This window comes from Amblyomma americanum, chromosome 8, assembly GCF_052857255.1.
Source record: "Amblyomma americanum isolate KBUSLIRL-KWMA chromosome 8, ASM5285725v1, whole genome shotgun sequence".
NCBI lineage: Eukaryota > Metazoa > Arthropoda > Arachnida > Ixodida > Ixodidae > Amblyomma > Amblyomma americanum.
The window spans coordinates 24,404,075-24,417,161 of record NC_135504.1 but is presented as its reverse complement, the minus strand read 5'-3'; the positions used below and the strand labels follow the sequence as shown (position 1 = coordinate 24,417,161).

Sequence of the window (13,087 nt, the reverse complement as noted above, 5' to 3'; positions counted from 1 at the left end):
ATGGCACTGCCCAGAACTACGTCTGCTGTAGCAGACGCTTTAGCCGCCCCGGCTCCCAACAACCGCTATCAATCAGTGCACTTCAGGACAAGGGACAGCTAACCCTGTCTTATGGAAACTACTACTGTATATACTCAAGTAAGGGCTGAACTTTTTTTTTCCACGGTTTTTAGGGGTGTGGCCCTTATACTGAACTGGCACTTTTCCATAAAAACCAGCAAAGCCCCGATTATAGGTCCCTTTTTTTACGCTGCTACATGCCGCTGTATGACGAATCAGTGCATTCCCTGCGAATCCTTCGAATACATAACTCATCGAAAGCATCGATGATAGGACGTGCACCTGACGACTGGCATGAATTAACCACAAAAAGTAAAACAGGTTGCTACATCAGTTTACTGGCAAACCTCACGTGATTCTAAGATCAAGATCCTTCGAAGGTCTGGCGCTTTAATGACCAGCGTCTTGAACTGGCGCACCTCACGTGCGACTCTCGTTCGTCGGTGTGAGGTGGAGTTTAGCTGGCCTGCTTGTCCGCACGCGCTTCTCAGTTGAGGGCATTGTGGAAATCAATTATGGGTTCATTTTCATGTAAGGTTAATGTGTAATATTAAACTGGTAACGTGATTAGACCTTTCATAGTAAACCGTGACTAGATTCAAAGCACTTTCTCTGCAGCTTCGATGTGAAGTCTGTTAGGCCTAGTGACACCGGGCGAACGGTGCACTACTGCGGTGTGAGAGCCTGCTGGGTGGTGCCGCAAAGAACCGTGCTGCTAGCATGGGTGCATATTTTGTGCAGCATAACATTTTGTCCCTTCTAGTGCGAATGCCAAACGCACATGAAGAGTTTGCAGCGCTGTGGCACCGCATGTTCACGGTTCCAGGCAGAGTCCCCCACGCGCGAGATGACTTGCGCGTGGTTGTACAGTGTCATAGGCAGTTATCATCTATCGGCTTCCAGTGTAATGTACCACATGGGCAAAATTATGCGCACATGAAACAATTCTTTTGGCTGACTTTTTTTTCCCTGAATTACTGGCTGCCAAGTTGGGGGTGCAGCCCTTCCAGAAGCATGTATAGTATTACTATTACTGTATTGTCACAGTTAATTTCCCGACCTTGTCACTATACCTGGGCTTGGATGGGATGTGTAATGGGTAGAATGAATAGATGGCGGTTTTTTAGACTGACACAATGAATGTTTTCAAAGCTAGCAGAGGCTCAAGTGCACATCACACACATAGCACTGAGCAAAAGTGTCTTTTCTCCAGTGTGTCCAAGAGGGTTTTAACAGCCCTAAGTAACGCAGTTGCTTTTTTGTTCCTGGGCCTTTCACTCTACTCTCAGCACTAAGAACAGCAGACCGATAGCTGGTGCGGGTACTTAATGCAGCACAAGCAATGCTCCCAATGCTCAGCCAATCATGTGTCACCCCTTCAAGCTTCCTTTTGCGCTCCTTTTTGCTAATGCCATCGAATGCCTTTCATCTCGTAAAAGGAAAACAACCAGTGATGGAAATTTACTTTGAGGGACTTCACTTCTATCCACTACCTTAAGACCTTTGTCAGAAAGTATTACATGAGGGGTAGTGTACATAAAAATTCAGAAAAAGAAAGGCACAAAATCGTCTTTAGAAGTGTTACACACATGATATAAGTTTTTCATTCTGAAAGAGCGCGTGCTCTGACACTAAACGGCATGTTCGCACCTCCAGGTGCGAACTGCATGCAAGCGGCTTTCAACCAGCACACACTGCAGCTCTAAACTAGACTTCGCTGCTCCTGATTGCACGTGCTCAAGCATGTTCATCCGAAAGCACGGCCTTACGCGCTCGCCACTCACGTGGCCTACCTGAGAGCTCAGCAGCTCCATTTGCTGGTGAAGCAGAGCGTTCTGGTGCAAGACCTCCTCGACACGCTTTGCCAGCGCGTCCTTCTCGGCCTGCAGTTGCTGCTCCTGCTGGGCCCAGGACTCGCGAGCCGATGCCAGGGTTTCTTCCGCACCCTTGGCCTGCTGCTGCAGGCTGGATATCTCCTGCTGAACCTGGTTCAGCTGCAAGTGAACGAAAAGTGAAAACACCGATCTACCTCATCGCCAAGGGCAGGTGCAGGTTGAAAGCGCTTCGTAGCCGTCAACTCAGCGTCATCTACTGTTGTTCACAGAAGGTACACGTTGCAGGAGACTGAGCGTAGCATGGCACACGCAATGAAATTTGGCCACATTTCTAGACAATGCTACTGGCATACTTGTATCAGAGTTCCTGCATCTGTATACCTTCGCTGCTTAAACTGTGTAGCACATCGAGGCTTCGCTCCAAAGGCTGCCAGTTTACTGAAAACCGCCTAGTGCAATTCTTCTTTTGATGCCCCCTGAAATGGATAGTGTAAAAAATCTCTCCTCCAAAGTTGCAAAACACTACCTGCAACAACGGCTTCCATGTACAATGCACACATTCCCCACATATGCTTCTGCACCAAAAATACAAAAGAGACTGCTAATCAGCAATGCCTGCACCTTCTCTCAGTCACACATACATTCTCTGCGGTAGCTTTGAACTGCAATCTGTCACAAGACTATTCACAAAGATACGTGCTACGGGTTCGTATGATAATTTTTGTACCTGTGCCACCACAGCTGCACCAAACTCATCATCAGCCACCGAGAAACCCTGCGAAGATCCCTTAATAACTACGCTCTAAAATGACACAATAAACCAAGAACAGTTTAACCTGTGCATCTGAAAGCATGGCAAGCATCAATCAGTTAATTTCTAGACAAATAATAATAAAAGAATAATTAAATGATCAGTACCTCAGCCCGCGTAGCTGAGAGAGCTTCGATGTCAGCGGCATGCAGCAGCAGTTCCCGTTCGTACTTCTCCTGGGCCTGCGCAAAGGAAAATGAGGTACTGTGAGGCAGTGCACGACAATTATTCCACAGGTCGATTACAATGCACCAACCAGAGAAAGCAGCCTGCAATAACAAAAGATACTCACTGATTTCCCTCTCAGTGGCACATTCATTATGTGAAGCACTTCAAAGGATGAGGCAGTGCCAAAATCACTGCAGTGCACAGATGAAAGCTCTCACTGCTTTTGTCATAACAGAGGTTTCAGAAAAGTTCATCAAGAAAGTTCGAGAAGAAGTGTGCATGGCGTTTCATTCTCACTGAGCTGGTGCACACTTCACTCTGGATAGCATTTTTTTCGACACTGCATACTCAGTATACTTAGCATAGTACTCAGTTCGTATAAGTCAAGTCAAGTCAAGTCATCTTTATTTCAACATCACAAGGATGCTAGGGGCGCAGCCAAAAAGCCTATTAACGGCTTGACGAGGGGCTGCGCCCCTTACACCGAGATATCTACTGTACAGTTCATTCATTCCGGGTATATCGAAATGGTCAGAGATTGCAAAATACCATAAAAACCGGACTATAGGTCGGACCGGAACATAGGTCGACCCCCGAACTAACCAATTCTAAAAATGAAAACAATCTTTTTCAATGGAAAAAGTACCGAAAGACACCCTTACGTTGACACAAATGCGACTCAAAAGGTTGCACAATGGTGACAGAATCTATTTTCATTTCAATGCTGCTTGTATGTACCCTGCCAATTATTTAACAGTATCGCGGGCATTGACCCGCGTGTTTGTTTTTAGCACACAGAAGTACGGCGCCGTAGAGCAAAGCCCTTCCTCTTCATGAATCGCCGTACCCAGGATGGCGAGCCCTTGAATTGCGCCTTCGCGAGTCTAGAGGCACGCGCGATCTCTACCGCATTCACGCGGATGCATTCAGCAGTTACAGGCAGCGATCTTGAACGCAGCGCAACCTTTCCTTCCAATTCTGGATACGCTGCGGTCCACCCACGAAATGATGTTGTCTTCTAGTTGCTGCAAGTTGTAATACGCAGCTTCTGCCTCCGCCAGTACTGAATGCTCTTTTCGGATACTCCAAATTCGTGCCGTGCCGCCAGGTTGCTGTAAGCCTCCGCGTACTCAATCGCATTTTTCTTTAAGGCGACAGTGAAATGCCGTTGGCTTCCCCTCATTTTGAAACAAAATGTGAAAAAACAGCCTTTTAACAAAATAGCTTTGCAATGACGGAAACGCAAAATGGCGGTGCGACAACGTCGCCATGCCGCGCTGCTGCTGATGGCGATGGTGATGGAGGCTGTTGACTTCAGCCACCCATTGTTGCAAGACTTCCGTAGTTGTTCCGCCAATGACTGGTATATAAGATGGGGTCAACTTTTCGCCATTGTTTCTTGAAAAAAAGTTTGACCTATATTTCGGTTTTTACGGTAGTTCGACACACAAAAAATGGCAGTAAATACATTTATCTGTAACCTAGAAGCAAGAATGCACTGCATTCACACTAATGACACGCTCCTTGCAACGACACATCACTCACCAGCTTTCTGGCAGCACATCACTTGCTGGGCATGGCTCGGCTTAACCTGCTTTGCGTCAAAGCCGCAGCGGACGGTGTTTTGGAACCAGCCACTGCTTATCATAAGACTAAACCTTTTACTAGTACACTATAAATAGAATAATCTCTCATCAAGATTAAGGTACATATGGCTTCCACAATGTCTTCGGCATCAAAGCATGCCGGGTGCCATTAGGCTTTAGTCAGGTTCTCTTCCCCACATAACAGCAGTGGCACGCGAAAAATGAGCAGTCAAACCCCGCTACAGTGAAATTTCAGATTTTACGCCCGCAAACCATAGAAGGCAATGCAATTATTTCCCGCACAACGAAATATTTTTGGAGTGGGGATACGCATCAGCGATATTTTTGTCTAGTAAGTAGCAGATTTTTTTTTTTGTTTCACGCATCAAAATGTGCTTATCTGGTTTGGCCTTGCCAAAAGCGGCTGCTGAAGTCAGTTTGCACTTTTAGTAGCGCTGCTGACATTCACTGCGGAATCGGATTTCATGAGCAGACGTGCGCGCTTAAGGATGCGATCCGGCGCCTGCAACTGTTATGCTGACGGCAAGGGGGCTCGGACTCCGCATTTGCTACTCACAGCCGTCGGTGCAAGGCGACTTACAAAAGCATTACGAAAATCAGTTGTGCGCTCATTTTAACGTGAAATTATAGTGTCGACGGTCACAGGTAACAAATTCAGGCGTTTTACGACGAGCGGTGGCTAGTTCCAAAACACTTCGCTGTGGTTTCAGTGGGGAGCACATTAGGCCTAGGAACACCGAGCCAGCAGGACGGAACAAGTTGCTGTCGCTCGGTGGAGGGCACATCGTTGCAGGAAGCGCAGCGCCGGCGTCGGTGAACTCTTGTCTCGCTCTTGCAGCACAGGCGAGCACCGTGCTCCTGGTTTTTTTTTTTTAACGGTGCATCAAATTCAGGCACTGTCGTTCTAGGTGGTTTCAACGGAAAGTCACGTAGCCGGTTTGTTCGTATTGCGCATTACACATAGTCTTTAAGGAATCTGAACAACTGCATATCTGACACATCATCCAAAGCCTCAATGCTGATGTGCATGTGACTCCTACTTAACACACAGTGAGGTGAGCGCACGCGCGCTTCGTCCACACTGAATGCCCTGAGGCAGCATGGTCTTGGCATGGACTCATAGGGCCGCACAGTTCACCAGTCCCCAGGCACAGGAAGTGACCCCTACAGCAACGTTAGGAGAGGCGCCACTTGCAGGGGAGTGGCATGCCATCTGGTGTATTGAATGTTCCATGAACAAATGTTCGAGAAACGCAAATAATAGTGATATACTACTGCACGGAATTTTCAAGGGGATGCTCCTATTGTTCGATAAAAACAGTAATTCGATACACCTGAGATCAACAAAAGCTGCAGTTCCAAACTGCCATGCAGTAACATAAGCTACTTTATTTCGAGAAGGAGAAATATGCGCATTTCACACTTCAGGATTTCAAATTTGAATATCTGCGTATCCCTAACAATAATAATAATTTGAGTATAATACTCAGAATACACACTTACATACCTTACGTTACCTCTGCCTCAGCGTATCAACGGAAGCTTACTTCAACAATTCTGTGCTCGCAATTTTGTCCACTGTCACACACGCAACTGTGATATCGACTTCCGCTACACTTGCCCCACTTGCGGCAACAATGTAACTGCACCAGTGCAGCCCTGGTACAACCCTGTACTACCCTGTACAAAGAAGTACACCCTCATCTGCCTTCATCACCGCCCAGTTAGTGCACGCACTACACTCCCGCACACTGAGACAAGAATGAACATTCCTAGCAACGACACTGGACCATACAGGCCATAAACTGCTCTCCCACTTTAGTAACACACCACACCACAACAGCAAGCAGCCCTGCACTTCGGGAATGTGACTCACCGGACACAACACCGGGACAACAGTGGCACTACACTAAATTAGACACCAGCGCAGGGTAGGGTGGGCTCCTGCTGGGCCTCCCCACCAGTGCTTGAAGACCCACCTGCTTGGCCAGCGAGTGCTGCACATCTTGGTCGAGGACGTGCTCCGCGTCTCTGCGGGCATTGTCCGCCATCTGGCTCTGAGCCTGCGAGAGCTCGTTCCGAGCGGCCGCCAGCTGCTGCTCCAGTTCTTGCACCTGCAATAAGAATGGCGCGGGCATGTCAAGCGTCAAAGACCACCACAACTTGAAACCACAGATATTCAGGCTCAGTATTATCACTTGCACTGCGTCTCTTAAACTGCCACTGCAGCTATTTGGACGTCCCATCAGCAAACTAGCCCCTCTAGCCTAAGTCGCATAGTATCTACAAAGATGATCTGAATTAACCCGAGGTCCCCCAGAAGAACCCGTCCCTCAACAACCCTCCAAGACCTCTGATATCAATTGGAAAGTTTCAGCACTTTGTCACGGATGAAACCACGCACGTGCTAGCCTGCCAAGTAATACACACATTATGTTGCAAATGGGAATGGAATTGTCAATGGCCATATGAAAACGTTTGCCAAACGCATAGCGGAAATGAAGATGCATTTTTTTACCACATTATTTAAATCTGCTTTTATTCTAATTCAAGAATACTGGCCCTGTTGCAGTGCAGTACCTACGAGGAAATGTTTCAGATGTGTCAGGAATACAAAGTGCTGGCAAGACGCACTGCAAACGAAATGACGCACATGTGAGCATTCCTTGTTTATATCTTTGAGCACAGGGACTATCTCTAAAAAACTGCACTGTTGAATTTCAGGTACCCTATTTGACACTTAACAATACAGGTACTTCACAAATCAACCGGAGCTTTATTACGTACTTTAAAAATTCTCTCACTATTCTCAGCAGTTCTGGATCTCGAATTCAGCATCTACTACTACAACACTTCCATCACTGCATGTCTCTGCGATGACAGTTTCACACTCGAGTTTTAAAGCTGGCAAGCTAGCTAATGAGCACACTTCTACTGGGCTCACAAGGGGCACCCCAAGAAACGGGTTGAAGGTATAGTACACTAGTAGACAAGTGAGCACCCACCTTGGCCTTGCCCTCCTCAAGCAGTCGAGCCTTCTCATTGGCCAGTTCATGGATCTCTTGCTCCAGACGCGATACTCTCTCTTCCAGATCCCTCTTGGCTGCGGGAAAGAAGTTTTAAGAAATATAAACGGGACACTCAGCCTGCTTGCTTAATGTCGCCAAATAAAACCATGCATCACTTCAATTTTCCACATATACCATTTTTCACAGACTGAGATATGCATGCTCCACTGCGCCAGCGTCCCACCACCACACTGCACAGTCCCACTGCACCTAGGGCATGGGCTTTCTGGTGTTTATATCTCAGAAAAGTCTGCTTTTTTTCAGCATTTATTTCTATTTGGTAAAGCATATATTTTGGGGGGCTAGTTGCACAGTGAAATAGCTAAAAGCGGTGAAGAAAACAGCATGATTGTCAGCCACACTGGTAAACACACTATGTGCAGTTGGTTGCAGTACAATAGGCTTGTTCGCTACGTATGTGCAAATATTCGATTGAACAGTAAAGTATTCACATTTGATTCGGTCAGAATGTTCGGTATTCGAAATCTCGAGTTATTTGTCACGAGCGAATAACGTTTCGGGAACTGTTTCTGGAAGTGTACCTCCTCCGGGACAGTACTGCGACGCACGTGCAGCCAAAGTCCAGACTCTGCGCAACGTGCCTGCGGTACCACGCATATGCTGGAGCCGGTCTGCGCGTGCTCGCGGCAACAGACTCAAGCAGGCGGAAGCGCGGCGCCCAGATCTGTACTTGACAGGCGTCTACGGCCACGCTACTGCGGTCCCACAGCTCGTCATGCTAACATTGTCGTGCCGTGAAATCCTGCACTTCGCAAACAGCCACATCCCGGCATCACGTGGAACAGCTGAAAATTTTGCCTCGCTGCAGCAGCCACACCTGCATCACCTGCTGCGAACGTCGAACTTCCGACCCTGCACACAGTCGTTCGTTTCAAAGAGTGACAAAAGTCGTTCGGCGCAAAGAATGACAGAGATCTTGAATGTAGCCGTGAATGTGTGCCGGTCGTTTTCCGGACCCGGATCACAAATGACGACTGATGAACTACTTTAAAAGCTTGTGAAACTCAGCCAGCAGAAGTCAAATGCATCAGAGCCAAAGAGAAACTACGTGCGAGTGGCTTCGGCTCTTCCGTCAGCTACAGACACTCCCCGGCGCCGCTGCGGTTCCAAGTGGGGGTGCCGCCACGATTGGAACAGTGGCCCTTCCCTCAACTATTGACGCTCCCTTGAGCGCCGAGTGCGCGGTTTAAAGTAAACAAAAAAATTGGACACCTATTAACAGTAGAACACGAATGCGTTATCGGGCCGCCGCCGCTTATCAGCAGAAGCAATCAGCGGCCACGTGTGGGAAGTGGGCTGGTGCCGGTTTGCTGCTTATTGACAGCCACCACGGGCCGCCTCGCGCGGTGTGGGGATGCCGGTTCTGTGTGTTGACTTAGCAGCTGCTCAAGGCCAGCACCAAGAGCGATGTGACAGAGCCGCGCAGCAAAAATGCAACCACGCTGTAGCATGCCTGACATCTCATTTGCCTCACCTTTATTTATGGTGCGATGCTTTGGTTTCAATTTTAAGTCGACCCCCCCACTTCAGATTTTGACATTTGGAAAATAGGTCAATTTACAATAGTGTAAATACGGTGTACACAGTTACTCTAGGTGAGTGCGCCTATGAGGTGTCATGGAGTCGCTGCTTAAAAACAACAGCTGTGATACGAAGCACTCACAATTAAGAGCTAGTCTTACATATAGGTGGTGTCACAGCCCACAGATATGTCAGTACCACATGTAGGATGGCTTCCGCCATTTCCGATGGCCATTTTTGCAGAAAGTCGACATAGGTTCAACGAGGGCCACAAAGCTTCTCCGCATTCTCTCTCTTTTTCATGTAATGGCATTTTGCGCTTGAAAAAATTCACGATTCTGAAAATGCCTGTTGTGCCAGTCAACCTTTTTTATGTGCCAGAAGTATTCAAAATATTTGCTTAGAAATTATTCGAAGAAAATTACTATTTGCTTCGAACAAAAAAACACACTTGCACAACATGAACATCTCATGGCGTAAGGCAAGGTGAGCGAAATTTCTCGCAACATTCATACGAACTGCAGTGCTTTGCAAAATGTCACAAACTCTTGCACAAGATGTCTCTACACTGCATTTCTGCATAAGCAGGGTTCGCGAAGCAAAGACCTAAACATTTTTCCTTCCTGCTTGCAGCATCACTTCCAACTAGCTGCTCCACCTCGTGACACTCACCGAACTCTTGCCCAACAGTGTCCCGCTATGCCACCAGATGGTGCCACTGCCTGTGCAGCGTGCCCTTACAATGCAGCACGGATGACCCACCTTGCTGTGCCTGCTCCAGGGCCTGTTGGCAGTGGCTGCTCAGGGTGTCCTGCTCGGCGAGGCGGGCTTCTGCTTGGCTGCACACTGCCTTCAGGTGCTCCGAGTGCTCCCGCATGGTGCGTAGCTCAGCCTGTAGCTCTGGAAGACAGCAACGAGGAACACAGCAGAACGAACTTGAGAAAGCTTGAGGAAAATGGAAAAGGCAAATCAAGACAGCACAGGGCTTCCCCCCACCCGACAAGACTAATTACACCCTGTGATTGTTCACTGCCATGTGCCAAAAGCATTTGAAAGGCCCACGGAGACTGGCGGTGAAAGCTATATGACAACCTAAGACAGGTTACATAACTAAGTGCAATGAAAAATCTCAACCTGTTAATGAACGTGCACCAAATAATGATCCAAGTATACTGTACCAATGTACTTCACTGATCCATCTTTGCAATGGGCCCCTGCACCGTAACACTGTTCAGGCGTGAACAAAAAAGATTATAGCACAAGAGACGTGTCACCACAGCAGCAGATGGCAATGCTCGACGCTACTGTTAAAACACGCCGATAACAAGAGTGCCAGGCTTGCTCACAAACCACAGCACCGCACCAGCTGGGCGGTGCGATTTTGTAGCTCTGGCAGCGCCATTTGTGCCAATTTTTTTTGCTCATGCCTGTACTTCTGAAGAATTTTTTATATGCATGCTCCCAACCCAAGAACTGTTTTCTAGGATTCCAAAGGGTCAGCAAAGCAGCCTCATTTGAGAACCAGTGGTTTGCTAAGAGCGACAGAAAACTGACCTTTGATCTTGTCCTGGCTCTTGGTGAGGAGGCTCTTCAGCGAGCTGACTTCCGCCGTCTCCGCCGCTGTGTGCAGGCAAAGTTGAGGAGCACAGGCTCAAGGTTACAGTTTCTCAGAGACTACACACAGTTGCCAGTTCCACAAGAAATGAACACGAACTAATGTCCAGCCTGGCAAGCAACAGACTCAATGATCTCCCATGGCCACATGCCAATTCAACTTTTTCTCCTCTAAGCCAGACTTTGAGCCCGATACTTGGTGTGCTGTGACCATTTAGGTGCAAATCAAAGCCAGGCAAGACCACCATTTGCTACCTCAACCAAGGAGTTGCCCTACACCCATTCTGTCTGAGTGACTGACACAGTCATTGCATTTGTTCTAAAATGGTGCTGTTGGTTTGAAACCTCCCGGTGAGATGACTGGTGACACTTCTAAATCGGGGCTGATCCCAGTAACAGCATGTAAAAATCTGCGCAAGAACTGCTATCCAAGCTGCAAGTGAGTAACGGGTTTCTCAAGCCTATTCTCTTGTCAATAAGCAAAAGCAGAAATTAAAACTGCACAGCCCCCTGTCACCCACCAACATACCAGCATTTAAAAAAAGGGAAAGACACTGACAAAAGTTTACGGGATGCAGGTTAGCAGAAATTAATTTGCACGCAGTCAGGCAAGGCAAGTCAGTGAAAATCACAACAGCGAGGCGAAACAGAAATACTAAATTATTTTCTGCGAATCACATCCCGTGCACTTTTGCCCCTGACTGTACACCATGCTGTCACCACAAGACACCGAGAGGCCACTTATGACATTAACCCATAAATTGGCATTTTATCCTTTCATTGGATTTGCAATATTTATTAAAATATTCGAGAGCACAACCTGCATACAAGCTCATCAAATTCCCCAACTTTGACTGACATGTCTCCTGGCAAGCACCCATAACAGCGTTTGATGAATATAAAGGTTTATTCAACAAAGCCCACAATTCTCTACTGCGAGGTACATCACAAAAAGAAAACAAAAACCAATCATACCCACCTTTCTACATCAGAAATAGGCCAGCAGTTTCATACTACAACATGCGAGATGGCCCAAAGGACAGATCAGTACAAGCATTGGGGATGAAAGCTGCATACTGTTACAGCTCCACAAGAACTTCATACTGAACGTTAAACCCAATGCAGATATTAACCCATGCCGAACTGACTCGACAGTGTTGCATGCTGCTTAAATACCACCACTTAAATGTGAACACCTGGAGCTTACCTGAACCTTCGCTGCGTGCCAGGTGAGACTTGCTCTCAGAAAGCTAGTGAGAAGAAGAAAAAGAACAAGAACGAGCTTCAAGCACATCACCGTCAACAGACTTTTTAGCTACACAACATTTTCAAATCTCAGCCCTGAAATTCCTATAGGAGCAAACAAATCTTACAGATTTTTTTTTTTTTTTGCTTCATAATGAAAAACCCGACTGGCCTTGGCCACTCAAACTTGGATGCCCCATGACAACTGATGGGACCAAACAAAATCAAATCTAATTCAAGACATCCGGCACCAAGCAGCACAATTTGATGGTCTAAATTTGTTAGAGATTTTGTTACGGTAACTTGATACTACGGTGAATTTGGTACAGGGGAATTTAATACGGTAGATTTAATACAAGGTGCTCGCAGTCAGTACAAACAAGCAGGCTGCTCACTATGAGAAAAGATATATGCACAGTCAGCAGTGGCCAAATCAACGCTGGGTTCCATATGTGAAGACGCTCTATTGAAGCTACATACAACAGAAACACTGGCAAAACGTTTTGAAAGGGACAACAATTTGCCACTACACATCCCCATCAACTTCCAGCATTACTGGCAGTACGGTGAGCAGATTTTTCCATTTCCCAGAAAATATCCCAGAACATCTAAAATGCTAAACACTACCTGAATGACTAGGCCTGGTGGGAACTTGTTGGACAGACAGTGATACAACAGGCATGACCAGAGTTGACGCAAAACAAATGATGAAAGCCATTTAGCTGATGAGCTAGCTCCTACCACATAAACTGCTGATTTTTCTCCACGCACCGGAAATGCAAAAAGCTGTAAGGGTAACATGCTGACATTAGTTTTTTAAAAGTAATAAACTGAAATAGAAAGGCTCCACTGATGCATGATGCACTGTTACTACAGACCCCCCCCCCCCCCCCCCCCCCCCCCCCCAGCATCTTGGCACGCTGCCAAGGTGTGTGGGCTGCGCTGCCCCCCCCCACCTTCTGGCAGGAGCTCTCCTCAAAAGATAAGCAAGAGGTGATGTTATCAGGGGCCGGCAGCATCTTGGGGCGCTGCCAAGGCCTGTGCTGCAGACGGACGGACGGGGGTGGAAACTGAGGAACCAGCTACAAAAAGCTAAAGGCTGCAAAAAAAAAGTAAATTCTGGCCGACAAAAGTGGT

General features: G+C 47.3%; 1 protein-coding gene across 3 annotated transcripts in view; it reads right to left on the bottom strand.

The window, feature by feature from the left end:
* The window catches only part of Mgtor (nuclear basket protein megator), an 89,933-nt gene that overhangs the window by 42,396 nt on the left and 34,450 nt on the right, over positions 1 to 13,087 (bottom strand). For all 3 annotated transcript variants that reach the window (XM_077634179.1, XM_077634181.1, XM_077634180.1), the window contains exons 19-25: positions 11,913 to 11,955; positions 10,646 to 10,711; positions 9,854 to 9,991; positions 7,487 to 7,584; positions 6,461 to 6,595; positions 2,814 to 2,888; positions 1,854 to 2,054 (exon numbers count right to left, since the gene is read on the bottom strand). In XM_077634179.1, coding sequence (XP_077490305.1) covers positions 1,854 to 2,054; positions 2,814 to 2,888; positions 6,461 to 6,595; positions 7,487 to 7,584; positions 9,854 to 9,991; positions 10,646 to 10,711; positions 11,913 to 11,955 — 756 coding nt within the window. The remainder of the gene's footprint in view (positions 1 to 1,853; positions 2,055 to 2,813; positions 2,889 to 6,460; positions 6,596 to 7,486; positions 7,585 to 9,853; positions 9,992 to 10,645; positions 10,712 to 11,912; positions 11,956 to 13,087) is intronic.